The sequence below is a fragment of the Schistocerca americana genome, chromosome 4 (genome assembly GCF_021461395.2).
Source record: "Schistocerca americana isolate TAMUIC-IGC-003095 chromosome 4, iqSchAmer2.1, whole genome shotgun sequence".
Taxonomy (NCBI): Eukaryota; Metazoa; Arthropoda; class Insecta; order Orthoptera; family Acrididae; genus Schistocerca; species Schistocerca americana.
This window is the reverse complement of record NC_060122.1, coordinates 405,659,793-405,682,400: the sequence shown is the minus strand read 5'-3', so window position 1 is coordinate 405,682,400 and position 22,608 is coordinate 405,659,793. Positions and strand designations below refer to the sequence as shown.

General features: G+C 38.6%; 1 protein-coding gene across 1 annotated transcript in view; it reads left to right on the top strand.

Annotated features, from left to right (window-relative positions):
• The window catches only part of LOC124613515 (leucine-rich repeat-containing protein 74B-like), a 169,042-nt gene that overhangs the window by 56,747 nt on the left and 89,687 nt on the right, over nucleotides 1-22,608 (top strand). The window contains exon 4 of the mRNA XM_047142225.1: nucleotides 5,777-5,927. Coding sequence (XP_046998181.1) covers nucleotides 5,777-5,927 — 151 coding nt within the window. The remainder of the gene's footprint in view (nucleotides 1-5,776; nucleotides 5,928-22,608) is intronic.

The window sequence follows — 22,608 nt, the reverse complement described above, 5'->3', positions numbered from 1 at the left end:
TATTATTGACAGCAAAACACACTATGGAGTAAATGCATAGTGAAGTGAGTATAAGAATTTAAATATCTGTAAAAAGGCTTCTGCAAAACATAAAGTTATCTATTTTGCACATTATTCTTACTACTTGCTTCTTACTATCGGTGCATTGCCTCAAATGTTTACCTCATAAAATAAAAGAGAGTGTATTCAGCCTATACAATGTAGCCATACAGGTGTGTGCTTGTAGTGTTTTCAGTATCATTTTTACGGCTGTTAATGACTTGGCATGTCTATTATTTGGTGAGTTGTTTCCTTTACTCCCAAATTATTTACTTCCTACCAGAACTTTCCACACCATAGTAACATGAGTCGTTTGAGATTAAGACTTAAATTGTCAGCTGTGAATGACTTGTAGGCCTTTTCCACTTACAAATGGGTTGCGTCCATTAAGGTTGAGTTTTGATCATTGATTGGTTTGATTGTGTCACCAGAAAATGTTTCAGGTTTTGAACTGCCTTATCATTATAAAATCAATTATGTAAACGTTAGATAAAACAGTCAGCCTGTTACTGATCCTTGTGATACTCCATATGTTATGCTGCCCCATGCTGAAATTAGTTTCATGCCTGTAACACATTCTGTTAATGAGACTCTCTGCTTTCTCTTATGAAGGTAAGACTCCACACAAGCAAGATGGATATCATTAATACCATACCACTATACTTTGTCAAGTAGAATTTTGTGATTTACAAAATCAAAGCTTTAACAAGGTCACACAGCATATGAAAAGAATAATGTTTTTTTAGTTCTGCTGATACTACATTTTTGACTTCTTGTGTTGTTTTCTCTATGGAGATTACATTACAAAAACCAAACTTAAAGGAAGAGAACAAGTTTTGCTCTGTTAAATGAATCAGCATTCTGTCATAGCACACTTTTCTCAGACACTTGAGAAGACTGCGACATGGAACAGGTGGGTACTCCCCATCTGTTATGTCATCAGTTCCCAGTAATTATCAGTTTTTACCCAAGTTTAAATATCTTCCCAGCAGTATACATAACTTCATTCTGAACCCTATTTACGCTACATGTAATAGCTATATGAAAACCTGCAATCAGTTATCAGGCAAAGTCCAATTTAAATTCACTGTTCAGTTTATTCTCCTCACTGCATTGTTTCCACTGATACCATTCATTTGGCTGTAGATTATGACAATTAAAAGTTATAGCTAATTGAAGGTAACACCACGTTCAAAAGCAGGAAAAACCTTTGAGCTAACTGGTCGAATCCAGTGCTCACCATTTGGAACCTAAGCATTCTGACTTTCTAGTAATATATTTTAAATTACAGTATATGAATCTAATTATCTTCTGAAATAATTAAATTTGAAGTTTGGAACTTCCACCAATTTTCATTGCAGATTTTGCTCTAATCAGTGTTTGATCCTGACCTACTTACTTTTGTTACCTTAGTTTTCCTGTACAATATTGTGGACCCCACTGATTAATTAACTCATTAATTGATAAGTACATGTAATTTACTATGATTTTGGATATCATGCTTATACTTGTGAACAAGAGGATTCACATCATGGAAGTGTGGTAGTATCCATATATTTTTCTACATTTCTACCCAGTAACATTTTTGTATGCTAAATTTTAGTGAAAGCTTGCAATCCTTTCAAAACAGCCAAATTTGGCCTAGGCAATTTTCAAAGTATTACGTAGTTTACAAAATAAGAGTTTATTCTTACACTAATCATTATAAGATCATTTGAGCCCTAGAGTCTGCATTCTGCGACAAGAAAAATTAGGTGGAACAACTAGGTTGGTCAGTATGGGAAACTTCATTGCAGCCATTACAGCTTATAAAATGTGCTGCTTTTAAGCTGTATCTCATGTCCATTGTATGTTGTTTGTTAACTCAATGGCAATATCTTGTAATTACTTCACATTGTGAATTTGCATTACTGATCCATGCGGGACACCATGTTTCACGGTTTGCTTATCAGAACATGAAACTGTGGATTTTCCTGAAGGGGTGACCTCACATAACTACACACACTGTTTTCGTTGGTGTACTGCTACAATAACAGTCTGGTACAGCAACAGACATTGTTAACCAGTGTGAACATACTTTCACTGAGTAGTCTCATTTAACTGGCATACATTTTGCTCAGCCTGAAAAACATTGTGCTATCCTGGTGAAATTATTCTGATTAGTCTTGCAGCTGTTATGCTGATTGTCCTTTTGCCACCAAAATAATTGCTAATAATCTCATTCATGGTAGATCTACTGCAGTTGAACTGAACAGAGAACCATAACCAAGTGCAGTGTGTAATGTTCCTTTAACTGCATTCAAAAGAGAACTGCGAAACCTGAGCTGGCTGTTACCTATTAATATTTCAAAAGTGGTTTAAAAAGTGACAAACACCCAATATTACAAACTGTATAGCTAGAGCTATACTTCCATATCCAATAGTTTACAGCCAGTTAGAACAATCAAGAGAAGAGATGTCAGCTACAGAGCACAACAAAGCAGATAAAGTTAATAATTTACAACTGGAAGAAGTGATACAGATCTATAGATGGGTGTGCTAAAGCGTTTTTAAGTATACTGTGAAATATGCCCTGAGTTATTAATTGATTACAAAGACAGCTTAAGAATAATCCTTTCATGTCAGCACAAAATTTTATCACTACTAGAAACACCATAATTGCTGGCAAAATTATTATTTTTTAGTGACCTGATGAATTTTGTAATCTCATTATGGGTTCTATTTTTGAAATGTAATACCTGTTGAGGGTGCATTCAGCATCTGCGCAAATAAATAGAATGCATCTGTATTTGGTTGTTTATTACTGGTATCAGTTTTTGCTGCCACTGTGAGACATTAATCATTGCATTTGGGGCAATAAAATTTTCTCAGTTACAAGCTGCATCATTTTGAAATGATATGGCTTGTAAAGTGAGAAAATTTCATTGAAGCATATCATGAAAAAGATCCAACAACATGTTGAACTTGGTGGCCAGTGATTTGAAAGCATCACCATTTTTGCCAGACCCATTTTCTGGTAAATTAGTTTCTTGTTTAATAATGTTCAGAAATAGAGTATCAGATCCAGACTACAGCTTGTTCACTGGATTAAGAAGGATTATCTTTTCCTAGCACTAGATACTGAAACCCCAGGAGTTATCTATCTCTTATTTCACTTTAATTTGGTTTTATCCTTGACTTATTTTAGAGGAAAACAAGACTCAGCTTGCTGCAGAAATATTTTAAAGACAGAGTTAAATTTCCTCTCTATACAGTCTAGTCTTCCTGCAACTTCTCTCTAAAAACTTTAACCAAATTATTGTTTAAGATTCTATCATATGATATTTTTCTTTGATGAACTGTACCTAAATGGCCAGTACATTTTATTGTTAACATTTGACCATCATGACTACTGGTTTTACAGACAAATCACTACAAGGATCAGTTTTAGTCCCAATCCTGTTTCTCCTGTTCATTTACTACGGTATACGGGGCACTGCCTATGATTGGTTTGCAAGCTACCCACTGAACAGAAAAGTGCAATTATGTGAGGTCACCCCTTCAGCAAAATCCACATTTTCATGTTCTGATATGCATGGTGTCCCTCAAGGATCAGTTTTAGGCCCAATCCTATTTCTCCTGTTCGTTAATGATCTTCCTCTGCACCTACCGAGTTGCAATACCTTTCTTTTTGCTGATGGCACCAATATTCTGACCTCTGACTCAGATGATCGTACTGAAGTTGCAGACAACCAATATACTGCTCTACTGGATTTATGGCTTACAGCTAATAGGCTACTTCTTAATGAAAAAAGGTGTAGGCGTAACATTTCATGCAGACCAGAATAGAAATCCCACTGTCCCAACTATGCAAATAGGTGGAAATAGTATTGAACTGGAAAATGTAACTAAATTCCTTGGAATATCTGTCTCTGACACTCTAAGCTGGAAAAGGCACACTGGCAGCTTAGCTACTAAGCTAAGCAAAATTTGTTTATGCTTCTGTCAGTCAAGGAAGTCATGAGTATAAATATCCTAACATCAGTTTACCATGCTCTTTTTCACTCAATTCTAACATATGGCCTCATATTCTGGGGCCAAATTTCTGAGCCCAATAAAATATTTAAGCTCCAAAAGAAAGCTGTCAGGATAATCTTATTTAAAAAGCAAAGAGACTCTTGTAAACAACTATCTCGAAAACTAGGTATTCTTTCACTTCCAAGCCAGTACATATTGGAGATACTAAGTTTTACCAAGGTAAACATTGGCAGTCTGTAGCAGAATCTGGACTGTCACCAGCATGACAATAGAGGGGAATACTTGTTGACACAATTTTCCCATTCCACCAAATTATATACTGATGGTGTAAAATGCATGGGTATTAAACTTTATAATCATCTATCATTAAACATAAAAACATCAGCAGTCCAGCACATTTTAAAATAAGGCTTAAATCAATATTATGAAAATACTGTTTTGATAATTTACATGAATATTTTGAATGTAATTGTTCTTTGTAATATATTTGCACACTCAGGTTTCTCTACTATAATTTATCTTCAAAATGTAAATTTCAATAAGGCCTAACCAACTGTTGAAAATTGATCTACATGTATGTACTTATTGTATTTATCTAGTCAATATCAACTATTGTATAAATTACATAATGTTTATCTGTACTTAATTTGATTTTAAAGGTATCCACAAATTTTAATTTTAATTAGGCCTTGTTGACCTTCATATTGAACAACTTGTGAATATACTAGTACTACATCCTGTAACCTATGACTATCATACAATTGTGTAAGTCTAGGTGTATTTAATTTAGTGTTATGTATTTTTTAAATGTTTAACAAGTATAATGACTTGTCCCATATCATGTAGTACTCTCTGTACACAAAATGACTCAGTCGATCAATAAAGAATGAATGAATGAATGAATCTTCAAACAAATTACAAATAATTGTTACATTATGTCATTCAATCCTTGTAGGGAATTATATAGTGCAACATCAACAGCTGTAAGTAGCTTCACAAAAAATCATCATTAATCTCTACACATGTAATAATTCTCCAGTTAAGTCTACATAACATTATTAAATCTGTTTCTAGCTGCTATATAAAGCTTAAGATGCTTCCTGCTGGTGGCCAGTAAACTGTCAGTGCTACAATCTGATGTTTTTCCTCGTCCACTATCATAGCAGAGCATTCAGATAGCTGTTCAACTCAACATTTGTTAACCTAAAGGGCCTGAGTCTTACCAGTTTTCTGCGTGTATAGCTACTGCCCCTCATTTCTTACATGTCTGCAGTCACCTGATTTTAACTTGTATGCATCAAGATGAATCTGTTCATTTTCAGTGATTTTCATGTGATGTTCTGATAGATACAACAGATGTGCTGAAATTCCATCTAAACTTTCCTTTTCCTGCATGGATATGTGATTTCTCATCATTTTTATGAGGCTTCTGATGTTTTGACAGGAAACAGTAGATACATCTGAATAATCCCATATCCAGAGACTTCTGGAATCAGCTTACTCATTCATTCATTCATTCATATTCATTCATTCATTCATCCATTTTAGCCCAACTTTAGCCCCAATTGATTACTTTCCATATAGTTCTTCAACAAGACAGAGTAAACCTTTTGGAGGCGGGGGCTGTAATGTTTTTAATTTTTTTGTCAGTTATTTCCAAGTGACACTTCATGTGCCTAAATTCTTTCTCAGTAACAATGATGTTCTTTTCTCATTTTAGGGTTCACAGCTCTTTTCAAAGGACTAACTGAAAGCACTATAACAGAATTGAACCTGTCTTGGAATGGATTAGGAAAAGATGCAGGGAAACCTCTGAAACAATTTCTCTCAAAGAACAGAACATTGCGATTTCTTGATGTCAGCAACAACAGGTTAGTTTCTATAACTGATATCTGTAACTTTTATGACAGACTCAAACAAAAAAGTCTAAGATACAATGTGCAATAAATATCAGGTCTGAAATGAGTCCTTTATCAACCATAACCCTTTCTTACATCCAAAATGGCAGTATATAAGTAATATTTAAGGAAGCAGTTACCTGTCTGACACAACAAAAAATTAGGCAAGAACGATTTTAAATGTCTGAAATATTTAAGTGGTTCCTTCATAAAAGATAGACCAAAAGCAATTTTAAGTTGTTGAAGGTAAAAGAAGGAGAAAGATGAGTAAAAAAGAAAGGTGTGAGCAAACACAAGAGTAGGGAATAACAATAATAATAATAATAATAATAACAATAAACCAAAGTTGCATAATTTACAGAAGTGGAAAAAGACTGCAAGAGTTAGGGACATTACACAATGATATCATGAAACATACCAGTTGACCTTAAAGAAGAAACCTGATGAGCAAGGATTTCCAGTGAAAATTATAGAAGAAAATAAAATGGAAAGAATGTCATAAAAATGTAAGCTCCTGGACAAAAGTTAAAGCTCAAAGTTAAAAACTGTTGAAATAATGCAGCCCATAGCTGGATAAAACACAATTGCAGTATTAATAACAAGAGCTATAATTTTTATTTTCTCATTCTTTCTTTTCATTCTTTGATTTCCATAAATACTTAGGAGTCCAAATCTAAAATGATTAGCCACTTTTATTCATGCTCCTTTCATACATCTTATTGTTATCCTGTAACAAAGTTTGGATCACCTAAGAGATATAATATCTATTATCCTCAAGAGTATGTGCATTGGCCTTGTTACAGTGATTGATACATACACATATACTTCTTCCTGTAACACAACAATACTCTTTCTACCATCAATATTTTCAGTTTAAATTATTCATAAACAACATTATAAATCAAAATTCGGCATTCATTTTTACAGATTTGACATATATTCACCATATTCCTCTTTATATTCTTATTTACAGTTCATAAGCATACAGCAAAATGTATTTTTTCTAATTACCTGGTAAATCCAGTTTAACACTATGAAACTACCAGGGCCTTGCCCATAATGCTCCAAATGTTCTCAGTTGAGGAGAGTTCCAGTGACCTTGCTGGCCAAGGTAGGGTTTGGCAAGCATGAACACAAGCAGTAGAAACTTTTGCTGAGTGTGGACAGGCATTATCTTTCTGAAATGTAAGCCGAGGATGGCTTGCCATGAAGGGCAACAAAACAGGGTGTAGAATATCATTGACATTGACCTCTGTGCTGTAAGGGTGCTGTGGATGGCAACCAAGGAAGTGCTGGTATGTAAAGAAATGGCACCCCAGACCATCACTCCTGGTTGTCAGGCTTTATAGTGGATGACAGTCAGCTAGGTATTCCATTACTGTCCAGATCATCTGCAGACATGCTGGTAGCCTGTAATCTCATTGACTGGAGTAGAATTGTCTTCAGTGATCAGTCCCACTTAAAACTGAGCCCCAATGACCAGGGAACACACACATACTGTAAGTGCTAGATGTGGACCAACACGTAATCCCTTCCCCTTCATTTGACTGATAAAGTCATCCATTTGTATGGCATGTGACCATCCACAGTTGGCATGACATAATTCATTGGAAACATCTTAATTGCTAAATACTTTATTTACATCACATTTTGGGTACTCATCACCAGGTAACTGTGGCAAAAATTTACAAAAACGAATCAGTAAAGCTTGTATTACAAGATCAATGTAACATCGGAAACAGGAGTACATGTTAAGTACAAGTATTTACAATATGCTATAAAAGCTCACACAAATGAGCAATACAAGAAGAATGTACAATCTCATGTGCAATAGCCGTAAGGTACATTTGCAAAAGATGTTATGTTGAGACTTCACATGCCAGTCTGAAGGCAGCGAACTCAAGGATTGTGTTATTTCAACTGATGCCAGATGGCATTGATCTCAAAGATTGAAACATACCATGACATAGTGTTTATAACATACAAAACATCATAAATAACCTTTACCACAGTACATCTGTATTTTACAATAAGCATCATATTGTCATAAAAACATAAAATGTAGAATATATCATGAGTAAAACCCATCACGAAACACATACAAAGAAGAGACAGCACACTAGGCACACTGTCCAAATGCTCCATTGAGAGAGAGAACAATGAAAGGCCATCATTATAAAGGAAGACATTATAATTTTTTATTACTATTTTCCAAACAAAGCTAGATAACTTGTACCTATTGAGACCACTGATGGATTATGTCACGAAACAAAACCTTATCACTAATGGCAGGGTAGTGGGCAGGGGCAGATGAGGTAGTTGTTGAATTGGTTGGTGGAGGGGTGTGGGGGAGGACAGGGGGGATAAGAATAGGAAAATAGACAGGGGATGGTGGGTGGGGGAACTGAGGAAATAGAGGGAAGAGTAGCATGAAGGGATGAGGAGAACAAAGGAGGAAGGAAAATGTCACTCCAGTGGTACATTTTCACTCAATTTTATGTAATAAACATAATTATACAGGGTGTATCAAAAAGAATCACCAGATTTAAAAAAATCGTAACTGTTATGTTATTTGAGATATGTGCGTGAACTGTGTACTGTTGGAAAGAGCAAACTCTCGAGTTTTTCATGGTTCCCACTAGGTAGCAGCAATGTGCACCCACTTCAGTTGTAGTAAAACTGCTATTGGGACAACAGAAAGCATTTTGAGTTCTATGTTTTGCACAGTGTGGGTCAATAATAACTGTTCAGAGTGACATTTGTACAAGATATGGTGTAGGTCCTCCTACAGAACAGAGCATTAGATGATGGCATGAGCAATTCCAAGAAACAGTTAAGGGCAAATTGCTGGGCCATGCCTGAGTGTCTGATACAGATGTTGAATGCATCTGCCATAGTTTCACAAGGAGTCTGCAGAAATTCATTCACTATTCAGCTTGACAGCTCAACATGCTCATAATGTCCATCTGGCATGTGTTGCATCAACATTTACACATTAAACCATACAAAGTTCAGCTACTGCAAGCTCTTTGTGAAGGTAATGAACAACAACATATGGAGTTCTGTAATTTCATTCTTGACAAGATGGAAGGTGACAGTTTTCTTCCATGTTTAATGTTTAGTGACGAGGCAACATTCCTTTTAAATGAAAAGATGAACCATCATAATGTGAGAACCACAACCACATGAAGTAGTACAACATTGGAGGGACTCTCCAAAATTTAATGTGTTTTGTGCAGTTTCATGGAAAAAGGTGTATGGTCTATTTTTCTTTGCCAAGACCACGGTTACAAGAAGCACATATGTTGATATGCTTGAGAACTTTCTTTTTCCTCAGTTGGAGACTGATTCAAACAGCTTCATTTACAACAGGATGGGGCACCACCTCACTGGCATCTGGAAGTCTGGGAATTTTTAAATCAAAGGATTACTGGGTGATGGATCAGTTGCACTGCATCAAATGATTAAGCCTTACATTCCTGGCCTTGAAGGTCTCTGGACCTGACTATATGTGATTATTTCTTGTGGGTATTTGTAAAAGACTGCCGGCCGGTGTGGCCGTGCGGTTCTAGGTGCGTCAGTCTGGAGCCGCATGACCGCTACGGTCGCAGGTTCGAATCCTGCCACGGGCATGGATGTATGTGATGTCCTTAGGTTAGTTAGGTTTAAGTAGTTCTAAGTTCTAGGGGACTGATGACCACAGATGTTTAGTCCCATAGTGCTCAGAGCCATTTTGTAAAAGACTCTGTTTACATGCCTCCATTACCAACAACAATGAATGAACTGAAACATCACATAACAGCAGCTGTGGAAGTTGTAACTCAAGAAATGCTCCCTGCATTGTGGGAACAGTTTGAATACCACATTGACATAGGCCATGCATCTCAAGGGGGGCATATTGAACACCTATGGAAAGTTATGAAATAAAAAAAAACTTTTTGAGTTTCCTGTTCATCAAAAAACAAAATTCATTGTATATGTTTATTAGTTTTAGAAATATAGACATGCCAAATTGGATGATTCTTTTTGATACACCCTGTATTTAAAATTAACTTATAACAAAAATGACATTCTCAGTAAATTATTCTCTTTTAAAGTTGATTATTAAACTGGAACCTCATTAAGATGTTAACAAGTGTAACAGTGTCATTAGAGCATTTTCCTTTTCCCGGGAGGGGAGAGGGGGGGGGGCAGAAACAGGAAGAAGAAGGGGGAATGAAAAGTATAATATGCAACTACATAACATTATTCAAATACCTATTACTTGAAAAGGAAACATTTTGCACATAACCCACATGCAATGGAAGAGAAATATTCACTTCTTTTAGTTTGAAATAAAATTTAAAATGAATTAGTGAGCTGAAACCTTTTCAAACCACAAACGGGTCAAGTTTATAAGAAAAAACATCATATCTCTGTCTATCCCAGTCCACCCTTATGCAGTTGGAAAATTTATTTTTTGCGATAAGGTTTTCTTTTTTGACATGACCCACCTCTGGTCTCAATAGGTTTAAGTTTACTTGCTTTGTTTGGAGAATAGTAAAAAAAAATTGCAGTGTCTTCTTTTAAAATGATGGCCTTTACATTGCTCTCTCTCTCTCTCTCTCTCTCTCTCTCTCTCTCTCTCTCTCTCTCTCTCTCTCAGTGGAGTGTTTGGACATTGTACCTAGTGTGGTGTACATTTGTATATGTCCCATGCAGATTTTACTCACAACATATTCTATGTTTTATTTTTTCATTAGGAATATGACATTTATTGTAAAAAACAGATGTGCTGTGGTAAAGGATATTTATGATATTTTGCATGTTATAAATGCTATGTCCTGATTTGTTTAAATCTTGGAGACCAATGAGATCTGGCACCAAGTTGAAATAATATAGTCCTTGAGTCTGCTCATGACAATGTTCCCTGCTTTATTTCTTCGTTTTTTGAGTCCTCAGTGACAACATACTGCGTTGCTACACTGGCTGAAAAATGGGGTGCGGGGGTACTACACTGACTACTTAAATGATGTAGCCGACAGGTGCACATGTGTGTTTCACAGTAATTTACTTTCACTATTCACAACCCCTCAATAATACCTAGTTATATGACCAGCGCACTATTGTTTAATCTTCGATGAGCCTCATTAACAGGTTGCAGGTGAACAACCACATACTACTACAATAGTTTCCTGTTGATCATCTATGAGCAGTACAAAACCTAACCACACAGTTCTTGAGGAATGACAAGGTACATATGGGACACATACTGTCATTGTTATAACACACAGCCTAATTGTATTACACTTATTTCACAGATGCATTGTTATTGATCTAACCAATACAGGTTCCTCGTCTGAAACTTGGCCATGGACTGACTGTCTCAGGACCCTCATATATCCTCACAATAATAGGTGCTAAAACCACATATTGTTCAAAGTCTAATTTACAGAAACAGCAATTAAAACTTAACACATTAAACTAACTGAAATATTGGTTCTTTTTAACAGTTTCTTCTACCATAAGGGTTAAGCTGAATTATTTGTTTAAATCATGAAATTAACAAATATTGTTACGCAAACAATACTTTTGAGAAAACTGTTAATTACTTTGGAATTAATTAAGGGCTGGCTTTGCTAACATGTTTTCGATTAGAGCCAAATAGTTCCCTTATGAATACTATTTGTTGCTCCTCCAAATGTTTATAATTAGTACAGAATTTATATTTGTTTAAACATCAACAATAGACTTTAAGTTACAAAACAATTACTGATTTCACCCTATAATGAAATTATTAACTAGAAATAGTCAAAACAAATTATAAAATCATTTACATCATAAAACTGAGCACAAAATTTGGTCTTGTGTTATATTCTTTAAAACTGAGGGCCAACCTTCCTCTTTCATGAAAATGGAGCTTACACTCAAGTATGTTAATGTAATTAGTTAAAAGTGGAAAAACTAATTTAAGGAGGCAGATGGCATAACGAGAGGGGAAGTATAAATATAGCAGCCTGCTTTGTCACAAGGTGACAACTCATGTCATGCACTCTGCCCACTTGGCAGTGATTCATTGTCTGGCTACTGCAGAGCTGTTACTACAACCATAAACATTCTTTGCATTTGCTATAATGGAAGCTATAAAACTTATATGTAGGGATCTTAGAGAAATGTTTACTTGTTAGGACTCAAAATCCCAATGAATATTTCAACAATTATATATGGGAATGGATACCAAAAACTGTTCTAGTAGAACTACATACTTTGAAAATAGGTGTGCTAGATGCTGGTCTATATTTCAATAATGGTGACATCTCAAAATATCATCTTTGCGAAATGTGCCTAACAGCAATTGCACATGAGATTGTACCTTTTTCTTATATTGCCCACTTGTATGAGCTTTCCTAAGTGTGTTATAAGTACTTGTATTCAGTACGTACTTTTGCTTCTAATGTAACATTGGTCTTGTAATATTTACAGACAAGCTTTTCTAACTTGTCTTGTGTGAAAATTTTGCCACAGTTATCTGATGATGATTACATGAAACACATCATAAATAAAGTATTTATCAAGCAAGATATTTCCAAGAAATTACTACACGCCAATGCATTATTGACTAGATCGCTTTGTGAAGCTCTTTCTCTTGAATTAATCATCCAATTTTTTTGAAATTGTAATTTTCATAATGCTAGACACAAACAATAGTGCTGCCACAAAGAAAATAAAGTTTTTTATCAGGTAAAGAACAAACATACAAATGATACAATAAGCAGTAGAACACAATCTGAGGATGGGAACCTGCGTCGCTGTCCTTATATAAGCTCCAGTAGATGGCACAGTGGGCACAAGTTGTGGGCGGCCTCTGGTGGCTGAGCACTGTAGGTGGCATTGGTGGACTATTTGAGTGTAACCTGCAAGCAGCATGGTGCCACACTGCATATCCAAATATGACTTACAGGGCTATAGCACCCCTCTTCCTTGGGGAAAGGGGAGTTGGGCACTTGATGACACATACATGGGCTCTGCGGCAGGTTCACAGCTGATGACAGTATTGGCAGGAGGGGATTACACTGGAACTAGTGAGTAGGCGCAGAAGTGGTAAGTGCTGCAGCTGTGGGCATACACAGTGCATTCCCCCTCCCCCCCCCCCCCCCCCCCCCTCCAAGACCCAAGACACCAGTGACAAGAGACCCAACGGCACAGTCAAAAGTACAGGTGACAGCAAAGCATCATCAGGATGGGCCACCAGCACGACACTGGTGCCAGACCCCAGAGAAGAGGCAGCAGGTAGTGATATCCACAAGGAGCGCAGTCCCTGCCCCCGCAGCAGGGATGTCTTACAAGGCCTGTGCAGGTGCTGGGGGAGGAGGTGAAGGTGGCAGTTGTAGTGGACCCATGGCCATCAACATGGTGTGAGGATGCAGCTGATCACAGTGGCACACACCACCAGCCCCCCCCCCCCCCCCCCCGCCCCCCACCACTGATGTGCACCATTCAGAGGCAGTAGCCATAGCAGCTATGGGTCATGGCCAGAAACCATTTTGGTCTGCAGCTGAACCACCGAGTCCAAACTGCAGAGCCAGGAGCAAACTGAAAAAAGAGCCATGATGATGGATGTTAGTGGAATGGCATGAGCAGACACAGAAGGGTATGTGGCTGGTGACCATGGAGCATCTCAGGTAGACTCTAATCCCCCACCTGTGTAAACCTACAGGAACTCTTCAAGGCATTGTGCTTGGAAGAGTTCACAATGTACTTCTTCATTTGAACCTTGAACATGGAGATGAGCTGTTCTCCCTCACCATTACACTGAGTGTGCTATAGAGGAGCAGTAATGTAGTGAATGACTTGACAGGGGGCAGAAATCGTGGAAGGCCTGACTCACAAACTGTGGACCATTATCCATTACAAGTGTATAAGGCCATTTTTCAACAGAAAAGTTTTTTGAGAGGACCTGAACCAAAACCACAGCTAATGTGGAAGGACAGTGGATAACGTACAGAAATTTTGAGAAAACATCAACAATTGACAACAAGTCAGAATTTAGGAAGGCACCCATGACATTAACAGGGATGCGTTCCCTCAGATGCTTCAGCACAGACCTCATAGAGAATGTTGCCCGCAGCACCGCCTGTTATGCAGCACACTAAGAGCAGGCCACAACAAGATGGATAATGTCACCATGAATGCCAGGCACAAACATGGGTCTGCTGCCAATGGACCTCCAATGTTCCAGATGTAGGAGCTGAAGTACATCCCACTGTAGGGCAGCCAGGGTCACAACTCTGTGCAACAGCCCATTCACAGCTAAGAGAACAATGCAATCAAACACCAAAAGGTGGTGACAGAGGAAAAAATAGTTATGTAAAGGGTCGGAAGTCCTCCTAGACTCCTGTCAAGCTAACTATGTTGAACGGGGTGAACAACTGGTCACAAAGCTGGATTGGTAGCAACAGCAGCTGCAATCTGGGAACCCTTAATAGGAAACCATTCCACTGTATGTTGTGTCTCAACATCAAGTGAAAACAAAAGTAGGATCCGGCCCCTATGGAAGCAGGGACTGCACACCGGCTTTGGGATGCTGTACAGTAGGCCGATAACGTATTTTATAATTGTTGCGAGACAGAAACAAGGCCCAACACTGGAAGTGATGTGTTACTTTGTCAGACAAGGAAGCAGAAGGATTAAACTATGAAACCAAGAGTTTGTGGTCAGTAATGAGGTGGAAATTAGACCCAAACAAGAATACATGGAATTTACTGAGAAGAGTAGTGGTGCTGAGCAGATTTGAGCATTTTTGATACATAAGCTATCAGATGTTAGGAACCACCTCATAGCAGTGTGCAAGAGTGGCCACGAGGCCATACTGAGAGGTGTCTGTATCCAAGACCAGATGGTGGCCAGGATGGAAGGTAGCCAAACAAGGAGCAAATGTAATTTACATTTCAAGAATGTAATTTAAATTTCATAAGCAAGAACACACACTCACAGGCCAGCACCAAAATAGAATGTCCTGTGGAGCAATTCAGGGAGAGGATGGGCCAGCATGGGCTGCACATGGAAATAATTTGTGCTAGTAGGCAATTGTCCCTGAAAACATCTAAAGTTCTTTGCCACTGGAAAGGTGAGGCAGAGCTGTGACATTGGCAACATGATGACATAAATGCTTAACACCATACTGAGAAAGCTCAAAACCTAAGTACACAATGGATGACTGAGAAACTTGACCAAGTTGCTCTTCAACTCTCCAGTATGTAAGACCATGAACAAATAGTGTAAGCTGCATAATTTCTCTTTTGTGGATGCACCCATCATGATGATATTATCAAGATAGTTAATGCATTCCAGAACAGACATTATCAGTTGTTCCAGGAAATGCACAAAATCCTACAGACACTAGCCACACTGAACAAGAGGTGTTGATATTGATCCAACCCGAAGGGCATGTTAATGCTAGAACTGTTGATATTTGGGTTTTACCTAGAACCGCAGCTGGGTCACTAATGACCTGTGTATCTTTCCCTTTTCTTATCTTGTGTCAGCGAGTTATTCTTACTACTAATTAAACTGTCCTTTGAGGTGCTGGAAATTTTACTATGAAATCAACAAGAATAAAGTAGCTTTTCACAAATTATTATTTGTTATTTTAAAATACTTACAGACATTTTCTGGGTGCCTTTATTGGCTACCATCACACAAAGAGCACAAAAATCAGTCTTTTGATGTACATTTGTTGCAGAGAGTTTTCTCGCACATACAACACTTTCCAAATGATTTGTTCTCTTCACAGTTAGACTTTACAAGGCAACATGTTCACTTTTCTTGTCTCTCGGGAATATGTTTGGGAGTAATGGAGGTAATAGTCTTCCTGATAGCTGTATACTTCTCAGTAAGTTCCTCCCCCAGCTGCAGCATGAAGTCTCTGCATTTCAACTTTTTGACATTTAGAGCATTGTACAATACCCAGGCATTTATCCCAGCCAAATCCAGGCCAACATGTCAATGGGGCTTTGACAGAGTATTTGCAAGCCATTTGGTTGACCATGTTCACTCCTTATTTAGAGCTGTTATAGAATGTACTTGAATATGGCATCTTTTCATACCATCTTTAATTTTAACATAAGGATGAATAGTACTGAAAATCAGAACATTCTTGTTGCTCTTTCCCTGGTAAACTATCTGTGTGGTCTCATTCTTCTTCAACAATAGTGTGTTGTATAACACATCTTTTGCCTTCTTGATACAGACTGGAACTTCCCTGTGAGATCAATTTATGGCGCCAACTAGACTTGTAGCATTTGCTTTCAAGGTTTCAGAGAGAGCCGAGGATGTGAAAAAGTTGTCACATTTGACATTTCTTCCTTTATTGAAGTAACATTGCATCAATTTTTTATAACAAAATCACCAAGATACCAAGATGCTCATCCTTTCCTAGATAAGGGAAATCATTCACAATATATTTGGAGTTTTTATCTACTGCCATCCAGTCTTTTTGCCTAATTTGCCTGGTTTTGAGGCCATGAACTGTGTGAACCTGCAGCATGGCACTTTGAAGGAAAAAGCTGTTCATCAATCGTTATATATGGACCCAGTATGTAGCTACATTTTGTGTTCGCAATGAACTCATACCATATTTCTAATACCAAAGTAAATTTGTCTTCTTTCAGTCATTATGATCTTGTGAATCTAACGTCAAATCTGAGATAATGCAATATCTCTCTGAAACTGTCACCAAACACAATCTAACTATAAGATGAAGCTACACAAAAAATACAGTAGTTGTAGCAGCCAACCCATTCCACAATTCTAGGTGAATCTCCATATTTCTCTTTTAAGATTTCCCAGTAACATTTAAAACTAGGTATAATTACTAATTACTTTATTTAACAAAAAGTCACATAAATTCAGCTCCCTAGGCAATACCACAAAATAGTGACAAATGAAAGAATTAAGAAGTGGGTCACGAGTGCCCCAGCTGTGGTTCTAGAGCTAAGCACAAGGAGACTTTTTGAATCCTCATCCAATGGAACCTGTAAATAGGCTTCATCTAAATCAATTTTCTGGTCTTGAAAACTGACATATGGCTGGGAGAGTGGCGTGTTGACCCCATACCCCTCCATATCTGCATCCAGTGACACCTGTGGGCTGAGGATGACACAGCGGCCAGTTGGTTCCATTGGGCCTTCATGACCTTTTCGGGAGGAGTTTAGTTTAGTTTTTTAAATCAATTTAAAAAAAAAAAACTTGCTCCTAGTAAGTATGGCCAACAATTCATCCTGATAAGGGAAATGGTAGGTGTCAATGACAGACTGAGTATTAACGGAAACTTTCAAATCACTGCAGAGGCTATGCAGACCATTCCATTTTTTAACAGTTATGAGGGGAAGACCACTTACTTTATGTAAGAGGCCGTATGACCCTCAAAGATGTCAGCCTGTCCATTTCTGATTTCACTAGATAACACAAAACCACAGGAATAGGGCACACAAGGAAACAGAGCACTTGTGTCCTAGTATTCAAAGTAATGTTGGCCATAAAATTAGTGGCACAACTTAACTCATCTGACAACTAGTAAGGGACCTGGTCAGAAACAAACTGCAGCATGTCTGCAATGGAAAAACCAAAAGCATTGAAAGCATCCAGACTGAATGAATTGTCAGCACCAGCATCTTCCACTACCATAAAAGTTAAGGAAACAAACACAGAGGTACACAGTGGAGGGCCATATATTACTGCAAAATTGTAATATGCTGCTTTTTGTAATTCACCAAATGTCGAGTAACTGGACACAATGACAGAGATCCAAGTACACATAGGTCTGTGAGTTCAGCAATGTCACAGCTGCACCCATGTCCTCTTGTAGTCTGAGCTCTTTGTCCATCATTTGCACTTCAATAAACAATTTTTTGTTATTCAAAAGCATTGGAGACCCACAATTAACATCCACATCTATATCTCCAGGAGAGGGCTGGGAATGACATATAAATGTTATATGCCCTTTTTTCCTATAGTTGTTGCAAGTCGCCCAGTGCTTGGGCCTGTGGCTCTGCCATGTTGCTTGAAACAGTATGGTCAAGATGGAAGTGCTGAGAGCTGCTGGTGCTGTTGGTTGAGCTGTTTTTTTTTTTTTTTTTTTTTTTTGGCACATTGCTGTCTTGGACAGCACAGTGGCAGTGTTTGTATGGCTCCCACATCATCCTCCCTCTGAAATCTAACTGACGCTCAGGGACTAGGAACAGAAGCAAGCATGGCGACAGCACACTAAACACCAATCTGACCACCAGCAGCATTAGATACCTCGAAAGACTGAGAAATATTCAACCCTTCAGCCAAAGATCAATTCTTGCACTGTAGTGCACATTGACACACCTCCTTTTCCAGATCCAACTGATTGATGGTGTCAAGGACCATAGAATCAGCACGGGAGGTATACTGATGACCATCAGTAACAATATAACACTTGGGAATGAGGCACTGGAGCTCTGCCACCAAAGCCCAGTAGGACTGGTGGGACTGCTTATGACAATGATAGAACTCACACATGCTGCAGTGACATGCGTGTGCTTACAATGATAACTGGACAACAGCTTACACATTTTGTTGAGCAAAAGTGACGCTGGTGCTTGGAGTTGTGCTACCTAGGACAACAACTGATACTGATGTCAAATCCATGGAAGAAACAAAGCCTTACACATGTTTGCATCAGTGACACCAAAGGCGTGGGATTGTTGACAAAGCCATTTCTTGTAAGTGTCCCAGTCTTTGACTGTGTCATCACGTTCTGCATGACAATACAAGGCCTCGCACAAGTCAGTGCACCCAGAGAAGTTCACAAAACTTCATTGGACTTTTCTTCCTCATATACCCTACAGCCCTCATCATGAACCTTTTGACTTCCATCTGTTTACCCTAGCGAAGGATGCACTATTTAGGGAACAGTACTTGGATGTTGGGGGGGTTATTGATACAGAAAGATGTTGGCTCTTGATTTTGAGAAGTAGAGTGGTACCACATGGGCATTTACACCCTCTGAGTAAAGTGGCACAAGGCCATCACATTGAATGGAGATTACATTGAAAAAGTGGGTTTTGTAGCCAAAAGAGTGGGAAATGATATGGTTTATTGGAATCCTAAGAAAAAAAACCTGATTTCAGAAAAAATGTGTTGCATTGCTTATTGAATGCCCCTCATACATTTGTTCAGTTCCCACCTATTTGTGCTGCTGCCCAAACTACTGAAATAAAAATGTTTATACACTCTAAGACAAAAAAGGACATACCATGAATGAATTATCCAAATGGAATGGAAACTGGGAGATGTGTTGTACAAAATGATTTATTTAAGAGAAAGAGCTTTACAAATTGATAAAGTCAGAACATGTTGGTCTGCCTCTGGCCCTTGTGCAAGCAGTTATTCAGCTTGATGTTGATTGATAGAGTTGTTGGATATCCTCCTGAGGATACCATGGCAAATTCGGTCCAGCTGGCATGTCAAATCATCAAAATCATGAGCTGAAACTTCCTGACAGATTAAAACTGTGTGCCGGACAGAGACTCAAATTCGGGACCTTTGCCTTTTGTGGGCAAGTGCTCTACCATCTGAACTACCCAAGCACAACTCACACCCTGTCCTCACAGCATTACTTCCACCAGTAACTCGTCTCCTACCTTCTAAACTTTACAGAAGCTCTCCTGCAAAACCTTCATGACTAGCATTCCTGAAAGAAAGAATACTGCAGAGACATGGCTTAGCCACAGCCTGTTGGATGTTTCCAGAATGAGATTTTCACTCTGCAGCAGAGTGTGTGTTGATATGAAACTTCCTGACAGATTAAAACTGTGTGCTGGACAGAGACTCAAGCTCTGGACCTTTGCGTTTCATGGGCAAGTGCTCTACCATCTGAACTACCCACGCACAACTCACACCCCGTCCTCACAGCTTTACTTCCACCAGTACCTCTTCTCTTACCTTCCAAACTTTACAGAAGCTCTCCTGCGAAACCTGCAAGACTAGCACTCCTAAAAGAAAGGATATTGCAGAGACATCCTGCTGGATGTTTCCAGAATGAAATATTCATTCTGCAGCGGAGTGTGCACTGATATGAAACTTCCTGGAAGATTAAAACTGTGTGCTGGACCGTGACTCGAACTCAGGACCTTTGCCTTTTGTGGGCAAGTGCTCTACTATCTGAGCTACCCAAGCACAACTCACGCCCCATCCTCACAGCTTTACTTCTGGCAGTACCTTGTCTCCCACCTTCCAAACTTTACAGAAGCTCTCCTGCAAACCCTGCAAGACTAGCACTCTTGAAAGAAAGGATATTGCTGAGACATGGCCTAGCCACAGCCTGTTTGATGTTTCCAGAATGAGATTTTCGCTCTGCAGTGCAGTGTGCACTGATATGAAACTTCCTGGCAGATTAAAACTGTGTGCCGGACCGAGACTCAAACTCAGGACCTTTGCATTTCACGGGCAAGTGCTCTACCATCTGAGTTCGAGTCTCAGTCCGGCACACAGTTTTAACCTGCCAGGAAGTTTCATATCAGTGCACTCTGCTGCAGAGTGAAAATCTCATTCTGGAAACATCCCGCAGGCTATGCCTAAGCCATGTTTCCGCAATATCCTTTCTTTCAGGAGTGCTAGTCTTGCAGGGTTTGCAGGAGAGCTTCTGTAAAGTTTGGAAGGTAGGAGACAAGGCACTGGCAGAAGTAAAGCTGTGAGGATGGGGCATGAGTTGTGCTTGGGTAGCTCAGATGGTAGAGCACTTGCCCGCGAAAGGCAAAGGTCCCAAGTTCGAGTCTCAGTCCGGCACACAGTTTTATTTTACCAGGAAGTCTCATATCAGTGCACACTCCACTGCACAGTGAAAATCTCATTCCTAAAATCATGAGCTGGTTGGAGGGCTTTGCCCATAATGCTCCAAATGTTCTCAATTATGGAGAGATTTGTGAGCTTGCTGGCCAAGTTATATTTTGGCAATCATGAAGAAGCAGTAGCAACTCTCACTGTGTGTGGATAGGCATTTTATTGCTGAAATGTAAGCCCAAAATGACTTGCCATGAAGGGAAACGATCCAGGGTTTCAAATATTGACAACGTACTGTTTTGCTATAAGAATGCCATTGATGACAGCCAAAAAAGAAATAGCTCCCTAGACCATCACTTCTGGTTGTCAGGCTATGTGGTTTTCCAAGGAATCTCCAAACACATATTTGCTAGATGTCAGAGCTCAATTTGAAGTGGAACTGATCACTGCAGGCAGTTCTCCTCCAGTCAATGAAATTCCACGCAAAAGATTTGTCTGGAGACACCCCAAACAGTGGTGGTATACCAAATCAACTGTTGCCCATCATACGGCCTGACAACAAGGAGTGATGGTCTCTGATACCATTTCTTTACTTAGCACGAACTCTTTGGTTGTTATCCATGACACCCTTATAGCACAGTGGTAAGTCAATGATATTCTCCATGCCCTTCTGTTGCTCTTCATGGCGAACCATCCTGTACCTACATTTCAGCAAGACAATGCTTGTTCCCATTTAGTGAGAGTTTCTACTGCTTGTCTCCATGGCTATCAAACCTTACCTTGGCCAGAAAGGTTGCCAGATCTCTCCCCAGCTGAGAACACTTGAAGCATTGTGGGCAGGGCCCTCCAACCAACTCTGGATTTTGATAATCTAATGCACCAATTGAACAGAATTTGGCATGATATCCCACAGGAGAACAGCCAACAACTCTATCAATCAATGACAAGCTGAATAACTATTTCCATATGGACCAGAGGTGGACCAACACATTATTGACTTGCTTAGTTTGTGAAGCTCTTTCTCTTGAATAAATCATCCAATTCTTCTGAAACTGTAACCATTTGTTTATTTGTACATGTACATTACATCTACCATTTTTTGGCAAAGATTATTACCACTGGCTAACTTGTTAAATACCATTGTTTTGGTCTACTATCCTAGACATCTCAATCTTCACAGGCTCCAAACAGAATTAATAAGTGGATCATAAAGCTTGGGTTAACCTTTCTCACAAGGTTCATGGAAAACACTTCACATAAAACATACACAAGTATAGAACATTGATTAAAAAAAAGGGGTTGCATGAGACATTATACTTCAACACTAGTTCCATTAATTGTACCAAGAGCACATCTTACATTCTATCAGGTGAGCACTAGAAACTATATCACAGCTTTACACAATCACAGTCTCTTACATGCAGAGCACCTGTATTTATACATGAGCACACTGAGAATAATATGAGCCTAGGCAGACTTTTCCACATGTCTCTGCTAATAACTCACACCACACTGGAAACCAGTAAGAGTATATGATTATGCATAACTGAAGCCCTATACAAAACTGGTATCATTTGTAATCTCTCTGGCATGATCTTGAGCACTGTTAACAGATATACACCAACAAACAAATACATAGTTGAATCTTATAGTTAATTTATCAGGTAAAATGTCACTTCATTTGAGAAGATAAAATAACAATATGTGGAAATCAGCAGGTTACTATTTCTTCAACATAGCTTCACAACCATCCTGTCAGACAAACTGAGTACTGAACATCGAAATCTGCAACACATTTGGCTCATATAATTCACTCACAGAGTACTTTAATAATAAATATGAACATTGTGTTCATTTTACATCACAC